We start from the raw sequence: 15,946 nt of genomic DNA on the forward strand, positions 1-15,946 counted from the left end.
GTTAAATGACACTGATGCACAGACCCAAGATTGTTTATATATCTCTGGGCTGAAAGTGTTAGGAAAGAAAACACATGAACCAAAAATTGTTATGACTTAATGGCACTTGTCTCAAATGTTTGAGTATTTGATTATATACATATTTCCTAGGTATATTGAATAAGCAGTCGCAGACAGCCAATGTGGGGTGGTCCTCCAGCTTAGGGGTTGGGCAAAGGGCTAACAACCCATCACCGTAAAAAAACAGCTTGTTGCGAAACCTTCAAATAAGTGGATTTGAGGGAGGTGGGATATGATGATAGAGACTGGACTAATCTTGCTCAGGATAGGGACCAATGGCGGGCTTATGTGAGGGCAGCAATGAAACTCCGGGTTCCTTAAAAGCCAGTAAGTAAGTAAGTAAGTAAGTATTTCCTAGGAATAAATGAAGTACAAACATTACGAGGTATTGACAAGGACATCAATACTGCAGAGAAAATGGCTGCTATCTGATGAAAGATACAACATAAGGCAGTAATATCACAGTCTAGTATATACAGTCACAAAGCTAAATACTTAATAAATATGCATCCATAGATAATTCCTAACCACCAGGATCGCTACTATTGCCTCATCACAGACACTTTAACTTGTCAACTGCAAAATGTTCACTTGTGGCAGAAACTGTGCCACGTATTGATTAGAAACTTTTGCCCCATTACTGTATATCTTAAAAGATTTTATTGCTAGTTGGTGCAATGAAATAAGCAGACATACCAGCACTCAGAATAGAAAATGGTTCATAGGGTGGTATTTTATCTCTCTTAAATATTGTGACAGCCGGGATATGATCTCGCGACTGGCAGAAGGAGGGCAAGGTCGGCAGTGGCTCGGCGCGGCAAATGAAGTTGCTTGCGCATCTGCTTCCTGGGGCATGTGCTGTGGCGTAGAGAGGAGAGGAGTGATGGCGACCGCAGCAGAGAGGGGGAAGTAATGCGCCTGCGACTGAGGAGAGAAATCCAGAGAAATCAAGAGGCGCCATCTTCTGGGCATCTGTAGAAATTTCCAGCATCGTACTTTCCGGAAACTATGGTTTAGTTATAAATACGACACACGAGTGAACTTGAGTTAGTTAGTTGCAGTCTTGTGTAGCAGTGAAGCCAGCTTCGAGACCGGAGTTCGACTTGAGTTGTGTCCGTAACTGTAGGAGCCGGAAGTCCTGAGTTTGAGTGCAGTGGACCGCAGTTGGGGGACCTGAATTCGAAGTTCAGTGGACTGTCTCTGAAGGTCTGGGGTTCGAGATACTGTGAACTCGAGTGACTGAGCTAGAAGAACTAGCAAAGCCAAACGAACTGTGAACTGAGAACTGACAGTTCTGATTTGTAAATAGTGCTTTGTGAACATTAGTTAAGATTAGCAGTACATTGTTGTTCTCAATAATCCAAGTAAATTGTCATTGTCGTCTGTGAAGTGCAATAACGAATACTGTGTTACTGTGTGGAGTGGAAATCCCATTGTTGACGGGAGTGTTTACATTCAATTATAAAAAGTGATTATTGTCGTAACAATAAAAGTTATATTCTTGTTTTGAATAAAAGTTACAATATCATATTATCTCTGAAAATGATGAATATACAGAGTGTATCAAGAGGTCAGGTCAATCCTTAAGGAGGTGAGTCAGGACCTTATTTACAACAAAAAAACCTAATACACATTTTCAATGTTCATCTCCATTTCCGAGTTACACGAATATTATGTACCGTATCTATCCCCATTTGATTCCACACCTAATGGACCTGTCTGCTTGAGAGAAGGTAGCTAATTGTCAGTTGTCCACAGCAAGTGCTCAAAATGTCTCTCTCTCACACAAACACACATTTCAGCATGCCATCTGATCTCTCGCTGCACAATATCCAATCCGTGCTGGTGTATCTCCATTGCAGCCATGTTAATCTTTGCAACGAACTCTTCCTTGCTTGCTATCTCTGTTTGGTACACTTTCTCCTTCATGCAGCCTGAATCACCTCCTTAAGGGTATATGTACGAGAACGACCACAAATATTATCAGGAAATGCAGACTCTAAATTTATAAAATTTTATGAGGAAATGAACTCATAATTGGACAAAAATTACAGGGTACCATAAAAACACTTATTAGAACTTAAAAATATCTGATTAAAGTATAAGAAAGGTTACTAATAATATTTTTTAGAATTCACTTTTTACTTTCAATTAAATTTTCTAAAATTTGAACATTTTTACACATATTATTTCATAACTCCACAACCATTAGAAATAGAATTCTGAAATTTTGTACACTGATTTAATATGCATTTATGCAAAAGGTAGACTACAATAATGCCCATTTCTTTGAAAATAGAAAAATTAGGTCACAAAACATTATGTAAATTTTAATAAATTTTATATAGGACAAATAAAAAATTAATTGTATTAAAATAAACAACTCTACATGTCTGAGAGTAGTCTACTTTTCAGAAATAAGTGTTTATTACATGCAGGAAAAATATTAGAGATGTTAGAGAGACCATACCAATGTTATGGTTACCAAATGATGTAACTGCAGATTTTTGTTTTTGTTTGTTTGTTTTTTTTTTTTTTCATACTTTGATAAAACTGTTTGAAAAATATTATTAGTAACCTTTTTTATACTTTTATCAGATATTTAGGTTCTAATAAGTCTTGTTGTGCTACCTTGTAATTTTTGTCCAATTGTGAGTTCATTTTATTATAAAATTTTAGAAATTTAGAGCCTGCATTTTCTGATAATATTTGTGATCGTTCACGTACATATACCCTTAAGGATTGGCCTGACCTTTTGATACACCCTGTATGTTTTACTCTCATAGCTTAATCCAATAATAGCGCGCACGCGCGCACACACACATGCACGCCCACCCGCACACGCACAAACACGCACGCACGCACACACACACACACACAGTGTTAGGGGTTTGAGTGCTCAGATTTCAACAGGAAGTTCTTTGTATAAAATAGAACCAATACTTCTAATGAAGTATTTTTCTATAATGCATAGTTCAATCAATAAAAAAATTGTGTGGAAAATTTTGTTGCCGATGTTTTCATCTCTTCAAAGTATTAAGGTTTACTATGAATGTCGCGACAGATATTAAAAAGATGAACAATGTATATATTTGTCTTTTTTTGCATAAAGTGAATCGTTTATTCACAAATTAAGGCTATGTACAATACTAATGGTTTAGTTACACGGAACATACAGATAACAAAATTTGAGCATTAATTTGTGAATAAACAGTTCACTTTATGCAAAAAAAGACAAAGACAAATTGTTTTTAAAGACATATGAAAACACTGGCAACAAAACTTTCCACACAATTTATTTTTTATTGGCTGAACCATGTGTTGTAAAAAAATATTTCATTAGAAGTATTGGTTCTATTTCATTCAAAGAACCTCCTGTTAAAATTTGTGCCCTCGAATCCCTATTACCATATATACAGGGTGTTTCCGAGGTGGTGTTACAAACTTTCAGGGATGATGGCGAAAGGCACAGGTATCAATTTGAGATAAGGAACCCTGGTCCGGAAATGACCAAGCCAAAAGTTACAAGCAAAAATAGTTGTGTGGAAATGAAATAATTTTATTCCTCTGTACACCTTATTTATGTGTATTTATCTGTACATCTTACACATACTGTATTCATCTGACGTTGTTTACGTTGTCTACTTACAGTATTCCATTCAGTGCGCTGTCTGAGGGATGGGGACAGGAAACTACACTAAAGCAATGCAGATAGCGTAATGTGTAATGGACATGGTCGTGCTGATATGCATGTCTGTAGACAGCAATGTATGTGTACAAGTTGCAGTGTCCAGTCGATCAGTCCTAGTGAAATGGAGGAGTACACGAGAGCTGAATAAGCAGACCTGATTTTCGAATATGGATGAGCCAATGGGAACAGTAGACAAGCTCACAGATTGTATCGGGCCAAGTACCCACGTGGGAGACATCCGGCCCATACCATCTTTCCATGACTGTTCCAAAGGTTAAAGGAAGGAGGGCACTTGGTGCCAAATTACAATTCCATTTCAACACAACTATTTTTGCTTATAACTTTCGACTCAGTCATTTCCAGACCATGGTTCCCTATCTCAAATTAATACATGTGCCCTTCGCCATCATCCCTGAAAGTTTGTAACACCACTTTCGAAACACCCTGTGTATATATATATATCAGATTGGCCATTCCTAGGTTATAAAATGGCAACATATAAAAGAGAACAGTTGCTAGGATCCCCATTGTCGAAAATGAACTTTTGGTAATGACCTCTACATGAAACTATAGCTCCATCTGCTATTACTCCATGCATTCCATCAGAGTTATAATGTGACTTCTTTTGCAGTCGCTAGATGGCAGCATACAGAAAATGATACAAGTTGTCTTGAAAGCACATTAGGCTGATCAATCTGTTATATGTGATCAGGAGTAGTGGAAAGGTTCTGAAGCAAATTTTATTTGAAAGATGAAATCAGTGAATTCATATTCAGTAAGCACTGGGCAGTTAAGCAGCTCACCGATGCTAAGTGAATAGTTGACTTCAGTACAGCTATGCATTTTTAATTACCTTAACTTGCAACTGCAGGATAAGAATAGTTTGGTATACAGTAAACACTCTGTTACCGTAACAGAAATAAAGGGGGCTGATCCCATTTCAGATAAGCAAAATTTTGGATAATGAATGAACCCTTTTTTTTTTTTTGTTAAAATGTTAGAAACTTACTCATGGTCAGAAGTTGTGTACATGAAAGCAACACATGTTTTTATTTGATACTATGCATACAAAAGACATAGTAGCTTAAGTAGGTTATTTTATGATGCTGTATCAACATCTTAGGTTATTTAGTGTCTGAATGAGATGAAAGTGATAATGCCGGTGAAATGAGTCCGGGGTCCAGCACCAAAAGTTACCCAGCATTTGCTCAAACTCGGTTGAGGGAAACCCCCGGAAAAAACCTCAACCAGGTAACTTACCTCTACTGGGATTTGAACCCGGACCATCTGGTTTCGTGGCCAGACGCGCTAACCGTTACTCCACAGGCGTGGACAACAGACATAATATTATTGGTACCAAATCTAAATATTGATTCTTCACTATTACTTACTTACTTACAAATGGCTTTTAAGGAGCCCGAAGGTTCATTGCTGCCCTCACACAAACCCACCATCGGTCCCTATCCTGTGCAAGATTAATCCAGTCTCTATCATTATATCTCGCCTCCCTCAAATCCATTTTAATATTATCCTCCCATCTACATCTCGCCTCCCCAAAGGTCTTTTTCCCTGCAGCTTCCCAACTAACACTCTATATGCATTTCTGGATTCGCCCATACGTGCTACATGTCCTGTCCATCTTAAACATCTGGATTTAATGTTCCTAATTATGTCAGGTGAAAAATACAATCCATGCAGTTCTGCATTGTGTAACTTTCTCCATTCTCCTGTAACTTCATCCCTCTTAGTCCCAAACATTTTCCTAAGAACCTTATTCTCAAACACTCTTAATCTCTGTTCCTCTCTCAAGGTGACAGTCCAGGTTTCACAACCATACAGAACAATCGGTAATATAGCTGTTTTATAAATTCTAACTTTCAGATTTTTTGACAGCAGACTAGATGACAAAAGCTTCTCAACCAAATAATAACAGGCATTTCCCATGATTATTCTGGGAAATTTCTAGCTCACCGTAGTATACTATTTCTTAATAGTATACTATAGTAATAGTAAAGAATCACTATTACTTTAAGAAATAGTATACAACGGCAAGCTAGAAATTTCCCAGAATAATTTAGTATATAGAACATAACATTATGTCACTAAAGTGTTCAATGTAAGTTATCTTCATACAGATGGACCTAAAGATGCCTGAACAGGTGAAAGCCTTAGTCCTGTAATACATACAAAATTCTAATGCATGAATGATTTAAATACATATTGTTTGTAAACTTTAAAACAAAATAAGATAAGTTAAATATGAAACAGTATTTTGTATCTTGACAGTGCCAGGGACTATAGTATGTCCTCATTGTACAGCTGTCAAAAAAAAAAGTGGCCGCACTCGTGAACAGCGAATATTTTCAAAGTCCACTTCGGGTCGCGGCGATGTTACACGATGCATGTGCTTGTACAAGCAGTTCCCGAACTATGAAAGTGTTCCACATCTGCTCCTCGCAGACCAGCGGTAGAGTGCTTGTTTAATGATTCAAAGGTTCTGGGTTCGTGCCTTCTTCAAGTTTTCATTTTATTTTTTAATCGTTCTTTAGCGATGTAAATGATATTCAAATTATCATTTATATCGAGTTATCCTTCTTTATGGATATCACGTTATTTATATTTTGTTATCGTTCTTTAGAGATATGAATAAAATTCAAGTCATCATTTGTATTCTGTTATCGTTTTATAACGGTATGAAAAATAATAATTATTATTGCATCTCCAATGAGAGTTAGACCTATTTTACACATGTATGTTAGGGCTATAGTTTTATACACAAAAAAAGATAAGCATAAAGAGAAATGGAAAAGAAAATTAAATTAGCTTACGCGATGTAAACAAAACATAAACAATCCGTAAATTAGGCATTGCGATTGCAAAACAAATATCAGGTATCAATTTGAAACATACAAAAACATTAACAACACACATACGTAACACTTCTATAACAGAAATATGCAGCTTTCCGTACCATACATCATAAATTAATACACAATAGTCACACAAACACAATCAAACTATAATTACGACATTGCGACGACATCAAGCATCCCATAACTGACTCACATACATAACAAATCAAGCATCCGTTGCAACACATACACTTCAACATAGTAACCACACTTTTAAAAGTTACAAATTTGGCTCCAAGAAGAATAAATAGGACACTGTTACTAATTACTATTCTTCTACAATTTCTTAAATACATCTGTAATAAATCTGTGAAATTCCGATATGAATAATATTCACGTTTTTTATATTGTTATCGTTTTTAGCGATATAAATAATATTCAAGTTATCATTTATATTGTTTTCCTTCATTAGCATTATAAAATAATATTCAAGTTATTTATATTGTTAATGTTCTTTCGCAATATAAATAATCTGTATTTTATGTAGGTAATTATTATAACACAAACATCTTTCTTTGTAAAATGGGTTATTTTATTTAGATAATTAAATACGTATTATATAATATCTTATATTAATTAAACAAACCGATATTTATCATTTATATTCTGTTATCGTTCTTTAGTGATACTGTATAAATAATATTCAAGTTATTTATATTGTAATCGTTCTTTAGCGATATAAATAACATAAATTTAATATTAGGTTTGGAAAAATCGAGTTGCATAATACTGGTATTAGTTTTTCTTTTTGTATTATTACATTATACTATCTTGAACCACAATAAAATGAAAAGGAGTAACGAGGAATTGAACCTGAGACGTTGACATCTAAATTCCGACGTTCGTCCGCTGAGCTACGAGGGCAAAAGTGTGGAAACATTTTCGGAAAAATTTGCCCAATCACACTCTAAGATTTTCTGATGATTCGTAGAAGCTAGTTCAGGATGCGGGGGCAAAGGCTAATTGAGATTTCCCGATCTCTGATAGGGTCAAACATCCTGATAGAATTAATATTTAAACCTTGTCGTGACTTTCGGTGAAGTCCCGAGGGCCCAATTAGTCAAATCCACTCTCCTCATCTCCACGCTTGGACCCCCTGGAATTTAATAAGATGCGAAAGAGATAGTGGTGTGAGGAAAGCAACGGGATGTTACCGCATTTAGGCCTATCCTTCCTAAGAAAAACTGAAAACATGAACAAAGGAAGCTTTAAATAGAAGAAGAAGGATCTTCTGCGGACCTCTGGAAAAAGAACTAAGGAAGAGACTAGTGAAGTGCTTTGTGTGGAATGTGGCATTGTATGGGGAAGGAACACGGACATTACGACGAAATGAAGAGAAACGAATTGAAGCATTTGAAATGTGGATGTGGAGAGGAACGGTGCGTGTGAAGTGGACAGATAGAATAAGAAATAACATTGTGTTTGAAAAAGTAAGTGAAGAAAGAATGATGCTGAAACTGATTAGAAAGATAAAAAGTAACTGGTTGGGTCTCTGGTTGAAAAGATTAATAGACGACATTAGGATATGTGGATCATATGCGGAGACTAAGAGGAAGGCAGAAAATAGGAAAGATTGGAGATTACTGGGTTTGCAATGAAAGACCTGCCCATGGACAGAACACTTATGTATGTATGTTCAGAATGCCTGGAATATCGTGTCTAAGAACAGTCTCTATTTGCAAAGACTAGTCAATTCCATGCCCACTCGACTGCAAGATGATCGAGATAAGAGGAAGATAGACTAAATATTGAATTGTGGCTTTTTGTTTTGTCTTTTGAACGCTTAGTTGTTTGAATGTTTTAAGGCCGACGCCAGTAAATTTGTTTTGTTTATGCCACGAAAGATATTTTTATTGAGAATAAAATCTTGTTTCTTTCCATTTGCAGCCACAATATCATAATGATAAAGTCATGGCATAATATATTAATGAACCTGATGTTAATTACTAAAATAGTCGTAAAAGAGAAAGGGGCCATTATGTATAGTTTGTCTCTCTCAAAAACAGAACAAAAAAGAACATAAAAAGCACGTGGTTGTAGTCGAACGCAGAACCTCATGAATAAGAGGCCTGAACGCTACCATTATGCTATCGATAACACACAGAATACTTCAATTATAACTGTAGATATCAGGCAACGTGGTCCAACAACATGTAACATCGCCTGTCTCCGAATTGTAGCGAAGATACCCGAAGGGAACTTTGTTCCAGGAGAGCGGCCACTTTTTCTTTTGACAGCTGTACATCACCCTGACAAGCAATCCCTTTGTGGAGACACAAACTTCTAGTCTGTTAGAAAGTATTTCTTTACAATGCATGCCCTTCCAGAGGCTCCTACATCTGTGAAGAAATTTATTCGAGATGAAGGGAGTGAAATCAAGATGATAAAATTGTCTGACAATCACTTGAACAATATGAATAACATTGAAGACCACTGGAATAGACAGAAGCATAAAAGCAGGCAAATGAAAATGGCTGATAGACAAAAACTCCAAACAAGATGTTGCCAAGCTTATGTCATTTCTAGACACTGTGTAGGTGTAACAATGACTTGGCTTCTGTTCTTAACAATTGAAAAGATGTGAAAATAAATGGTTGAGGAAGTTCAATTATGGAGAGGAAATCTTCTGTGAAAAATATCAAATGAAAAAGGAGAAATAGCTGTTACCTGCAACCAAGATACATTTAGTGATCCTAATATTAATTAAAAATCTTGTCAAGTTTTTAGATATTAATCAGTTTCTAGCTTTTCACATCATGACTCTGCAGCTCTTCTACCCCTTATTATGGACAAAGGGAAATTTTTTTTGTAGATCTTGTATAATTTCGAAAGTCTAAATCAGGCATTAGCTCGGACTTAATACTTTCGGTATTAAAACACATTTTTTATGGAAACCAAAAAACAGATTGTAGTTTCAACTCTCTTGAACCTACAAATAATATTTTGTAATAATTTTGTTCAAAATTATGCTGGTATGGAAACTCATAAAAACGATACCAGATTATACTAACTTACCTCATCCTTGCTGAATGGTTTCTTGGGTCCAATATTCTGACTTTTCTTCCTCCATGTACCCCAATATGGCGGACGGCGATTCTCCCAGAATTGTAATAACTTAGGACGAGGCACGTGACCAGTGGCAGCATATTCAACTATGTTGTTTGCTGCACCACCAGTAATATCGTCGTCTTCATCATCTGAAGAATATGCAACATAATTTTTCTTTACACTCAACATTTACTCTAAATTATATTTGTTATATGTTACTTTCCTATGCCCGTGTGTCCTGCATAAACCATTCAAACCTGTCGCGCCAAGCAACAGCCACTTGTTCTTCCTCTCTCTCTCTTTCTGAGCTGGTTGTCTCGCTTTTAGTTCTTTCTCTCCTTGGTGCGGGTGGAAACGAGTAAAGCATGGCTTCACCCCAGCTCCGCGCCCCGAGGCGGTGAAAGTTTCAGCGTGGGAGTGACGCCACACTTTGCCTCAGAAGCCCTATATAAGGAGACCGAGTCTCGACAGCCAGCGAGAACTGCCTTAGATGTGGAGTTAGCTGCCACGCTCTCTCCCGCCCAGTACTCCATAGTCCTCGCTTCGGCGCAGGAGAAATTTTTGCTTGGTTTGTGTTCCACACACGACCACCTCCTGGGAACAGGAGCCAAGTTGCATCCCTGTCTCTCGTGTTTCTTGCCTTCTTCTTTCTACTCATCGAAACTCTGCCTACCTATCCTCAAATTATTTCTTTATCCACCCTGCACATTCATACATATCTCTCACCTCCTCGGCTCACATCCATCTCTCTCCATTCTCCCCTACAGTTACGTACCTGGCTTCGACTCTCCAACCCTGTCCCGACTTGTTTCAATCAATCACAGTCCTCTCCTGAACACCCCCCCCCCTCTAGAGTCGGTAAGTCGCGAGTTCGCTCTGTTGATCCGTCGATGATAGATGATAGAGGTCGCCCTTCCCCGCTCCTGAAGTCGGTAAGTCGCACAGCACGCTGTGTTGATCCTCCGATGCCAGGAGCTTGTTCTCGAAGTCGGTAAGTCGCACAGCACACTGTGTTGATCCTTCGAACTAGAGAACTAACCTTCTACCCGGTTCCATCACTCTTGCGTCCTGCCCCCCCCCCCCACTAGACACCACGCAGATTCAGAACAAGCCAGTTTTCCCCAGGCACTCCCTTCATCTCTAGCCTCCTCTCTCCCTCCCGAACCCTACTTTGTTATCACTCACCATAACTCTTCCCTCTTCAAAACCTATGGCAATCTTTTTTCCCTTCTATCCCGTTTCTCCCATCTGTCGAAGAAAGAGACTCAATTCTTTATCAATTCTGAAATAAAACAACAGCTACTTTCCTCATTAGTTCTATTGATTTCTATGACTCCTCCTCCTAAAACTACTCCACGACGTTCCCGAAAAGGGGCACGGAGGAAGCACCGTCGACGGGCCGCCAAGAAGACGAAGCCCCGGGCTCCGCAGTGTTTAGCTGCTTGGAAGGGCGGATGCACCCCAGCAACTCCAGCGTCTTACCACTTCCCAGAGTATCTAGCCCCCTTGGTGGACCATTCCCCCGAAACGCCACCTGGGGCCTCCCCGACACCTCGTCCCGTATCACCGCTGCCCCCGACGCCCAGAAAGAAGGAAGAAGAGGAGCTGCCAACGGCGACTGAATTGGGGACTAGTTCCAATCGAACTCGGGACTCGGCCACCAGTCGTCCCGCCACCACCGACTCCGGACCACCCTCTCTTTGAGGTAGCTACCTGGCCACCCTACCAGCGCCCGGACCCCCGCTGCCGGAAGGAAGACGCCAACAGTTGAAAAAAAAAATAAATAAATAAAAAAAAAAATAAATAAACATCCAGCACAACTCCCCGGCACCTCATCAGGGCTCTCGAGGGTAGAGGTCGCGGAGAACAGCGCTTGCCGACTCCACAAGTTGCAGCCATCTTGTCACGTCACTCCCGTTTCCCCTCCCCACCTCGACAACACGTCGGAGAGAAACGACAAGGAGACCGGCACACGACATATTATTCATTACGAATTAAAATGAAGAAGTAGTCATCAGAGATTAAGCTCCAGCAGAATTCCTCTAGCTACACTGAACTACCAACCAAAATGAAGATTGTACACTGAAGTGACAAAATGAAAATTCTTTATTAAGATTATAACAGACCTCATGGTCTAACACTAAAGAGAAAGTAGAAGACAACGAAGAAGAATAAGGATGGTTACCAGAACAGGATCTCCATTAATTTCAATTTTTTTCAAAGATAAAGGTTACTCCCACTACCAACAATTTCAAATATTTACTACAATGACAACCCTCAACACCAATGTTAATAAATGAATATAACACAATACAATGTAATCCAAACCGCAAAATACTCGGCCAATTAATGTAAATACATTAGAATATCGAATATCTAAACCAGTAAACACAAAAGCTTTCATTTTCATTTTCTTTCTTATAAATCTTGACGACACTACTATTGCTATGGAAATGCATTCATGTCATTTAATAGAGACTGCATTTCAGAGTGTGGAACACCCTCAATTTCTGCAGTTAATGCAGGAACTGCGAGCGTCTTGGCTATAATCTCCTAAATAGTAAAGAAATTTGAGGTTATTCAAAACTTTCTCGGACTTCCAGCCAGGTAACAAATTGGTGATCCACAGACATTTCGAAGATGTTCATCTTCCTCATCTTCAGGGTTAACTGATAATTATGGATATATCTTGCTCCTCATTTATAGTGCTGGGGGGAGTAGTCAGCTGAGGACCTAGGTGCTGATTGGCTTTCCGTATTCCATTCATTCCAGACTGTGGCATGAACATAGCCGAACCCTGTTAACCCTGAAGATGAACATCCTCGAAACGTCAGTGGATCACCAACTTGTGCTAAACTGGAGAATTACCATGGTCGCTTTGAACCGTGCCATTATGTTTACCACCAAATTTAACTAAATACACAATGTCACCAACATAAGAACATGATGTTGGTGTGTGGCATAGTTGGAGGGAGAAATTTGTTTTTTTTTTTCTCTCTCTGCCTCCTTCGTTCTGAACATTACTGAGAGATAGCACCACTATTAGCTACAAGGTCCATGTAGTAGTAAAAATTATATAATATGACAGTTTTTGATTCGTAGTATTAATAAACAATAATAGGCCTATAATGAAAGCGGTGAATAATTTCATGGCCCCTAAAAATTTTTTTTCGTGAAAGGTTAGGTATTTTTCTCTAGGCCAGAAATAAAACAGCAACGCGGTCATAATTACGTACTTTACGCTTTGGCGAACATTAACCGGAAATTTACTTTCCGTCATTTTAATGATATTCTGTGAAACACACCTTTTTCCCTGTTCATTTCCTTGTGATAACCTACTTTAAGATCTTACTACATCTGCATTTTCTTTTAATGCATTCAAAAAACCGCCGTTGTACTACATAAAACCTTGCACTTGACTAATGGAGTGAATTATTTAAGAATATAGTCGCGAATTTTACTACCACCATTTCAATTCTCTTTTGTTTGACACGGCTCGGTACGGCCTGGTGACTAGCAGCCAGCGAGTAGTGTCGACTATCGACATTGCTCTGCCATGGGTATTATCCAGTTGTTCCCCAACTTGTTACCCGGCTGGAAGTCACATCACCAGGAAAGCTTCAGTAGCTATCTTAAATTTGAGGTTCTTTACTGGACACTATTTACAAGGAAGAAAAAAAAAATGCTTATGCAGTGTTACAGTTATTTATGCAGGGATTGATGGATGATCAAATGTCTATAGTGAACCAAAAATGTGCTTAATTAACTACTACAACAATGGGTACAATATGTATTTGGTAATACTGTGGACACATCAGGAAATCCACATACATCAGAATACCTGGCAGAGACAGCAACTAATGATATAAACAATGTGAAGAGGAATTGAAGTGTTTTGTGCCCTCACTTGCTAGGAAAGAGCAAAGACATGAATGTCATAACATATGGCTATTCAGCACTCTTTTGAATCTCTAGTGATGTGATGAATCAAATCCCTTAGCTCTCCTGAATCTCGAGTCTCTTGAATACTTCATTAGGTTCCACAAGATTCTGCTAAATGGCATACTGAAAACAGTGTGGCACTAAGGAATGCCTCAAGATAGTAATCCAGGTACCACCGAAATTGCAACAATCACCATTTTCTTGTTAGTGAACACTTCTACTGAACGTCAATGGAGTTACAACTAATCTTTCCAAAGTTTTAACAGTTTTTAGGTTAGAATTCGAAAGATTTGAATGACTGTTTCCAAATCTGAAAGAACATATTCAATGTTAATATTTTCGAAACAACCATTTTGCAAATGCTCTTTACAAACAATCAGGTATTTCAAAATCTATCATGCCAGCTGCAACCCATTGGAACAGTTTAGTGGATTGTCTGCATGCTTACCAGAGGGTGCTCATACGGCTATGCGCAGACACGTAAATTTTAGACAGTTGACGCATGACATCACCGAGGAAGCTAAACAATTGGCAGTATGAATTAAAAGCAAGCTATAAGTTGTTTTCTAGCAGTAATTCTGGTTACGTGTGCCCTAAGTGTGACAAATCTGCACTCATAGTGGAATATTTCCAAATAAAAATGTGTTATAATGAACTGAATTATGTTTATAGCAGTTACTGTTGTTAATTCGGGCTTTCACGTGTTTTATAATTACAGTACATATATAGGTTATGTATTTAAGTTAGCCCACGTGGTATTAAGTTAATTAGTTTATTGTAAATATTTGGTGCTTAAAAACATATTGCATTATTTACCATGCCCGGTTGCGCAGTGTTTTCGTGTAAAAATTATAATCGTAAGACTAAAGGTTCAGATTTGATTTACCACACCTTTCCCAAGGATGACAATGTTTGTAAGCAGTGGATTCATGCTTGCAGAAGGAAAGACCAAATCAACATTAAAAATGCCACCATGTGTAGTGTTCATTTTCTACCAGAAGATTATGAGAGGAACCTGAAAGCCGAGCTCTTGAACATTAAACCTAAAAAGATACTTAAAATTTCTGCAGTTCCTTCATTGCATCTGGACATCGATTCAAGACCAAACAAGATGAATATAGAGGCTTCATCTTCACACCAGCCAGAGTCACCACAAATTGCGGTAAGTGACAGACAGACAAGGCAGATTAATCGAGATTCAAGAAAGCGAGGGATTGAGAGATTGAAGACACTATCACCCAAGAAGAAGAAGTTTGATGTTGGTACAATTCCAGATAGCACCAGTGACTCAGAAAGACATTTGAAAGCACGGTTAGACAAATTAGAGAAAGATGATAAACAAATGCAGACTGAAATGAATAAGTTAAAACTTACAAATAAGTCACTGACCTTGGCTCTGAGCAGTAAACATATACAGCAACTTGAGAACAGAATTAATGCAAAGGTAAAAGAGAGAGTTTCCCTTGTTTTGAGAAAAATTTTTACAGAAAATCAGATCAAGAACTTGGTGACAAAAAAAAGAAGCCAAAATGGACAAGAGAAGATATAAACAGAGCCTTGACACTCCGCTCAATATCGAGGAAATGCTACATATATTTAAGGCAAAGTGTAGGAATCCCCTTACCATCACTGTTAACTCTAAGGCGCTGGGTTTCCAATTCCTTTAGATGCAGGCCTGGCATATTAAGTGATGTTTTATTTATGATGCAAACTCAATGCAAGAATTTGACAAAAAATGAACTTTTATGTTTCCTGAGTTTTGATGAAATGAATGTGGATGCAAGAGTGTCCTATGACCAAGATGAGGACAAAGCTTATGGGCCCCACAGCCAGGCACAAGTCGTAATGGTTCGAGCGCTATGCAGTAATTGGAAGCAGCCAATATTTTTTTTATTTTGACGTTCCAATGACAGGATCAATGCTAAAAGAAATCATTTTAGAAGTGCAAAAGGTGGGTGTTGTTATTGTGGGAGTTGTAAGTGACATGGGTGGGAAAAACAAGAGAGTCTGGAAGGATTTGGAAGTAGATTACAAGAAAAGTTGTTTTGATAACCCCAGTGATGCCACCAAGCGCATCTGGGTTTTCCAAGGTGTGCCACACATGATAAAATTATTGAAAAACCACTTCATTGACGACGGTTTTACTTTACCCAGTGGGAAGATAATTAACAAAACCATTATCGAGAATATTTTATCTATGGATGGAGGTGAAATAAAAATCTGCCCGAAACTGAAATATAACCATCTAATGGTATCAGGTAGAGACCGACAGCGTGTCCGTCCTGCATGTGAA

At 38.2% G+C, this 15,946-nt stretch overlaps 1 protein-coding gene across 1 annotated transcript in view; it reads right to left on the reverse strand.

Annotated features, from left to right (window-relative positions):
• LOC138709166 (chromatin assembly factor 1 subunit A-like) overlaps positions 1-15,946 on the reverse strand; it is an 81,664-nt gene that overhangs the window by 17,797 nt on the left and 47,921 nt on the right. Inside the window, exon 8 of the mRNA XM_069839723.1 lies at positions 9,679-9,860. Coding sequence (XP_069695824.1) covers positions 9,679-9,860 — 182 coding nt within the window. The remainder of the gene's footprint in view (positions 1-9,678; positions 9,861-15,946) is intronic.

This window comes from Periplaneta americana, chromosome 11, assembly GCF_040183065.1.
Source record: "Periplaneta americana isolate PAMFEO1 chromosome 11, P.americana_PAMFEO1_priV1, whole genome shotgun sequence".
Lineage (NCBI taxonomy): Eukaryota > Metazoa > Arthropoda > Insecta > Blattodea > Blattidae > Periplaneta > Periplaneta americana.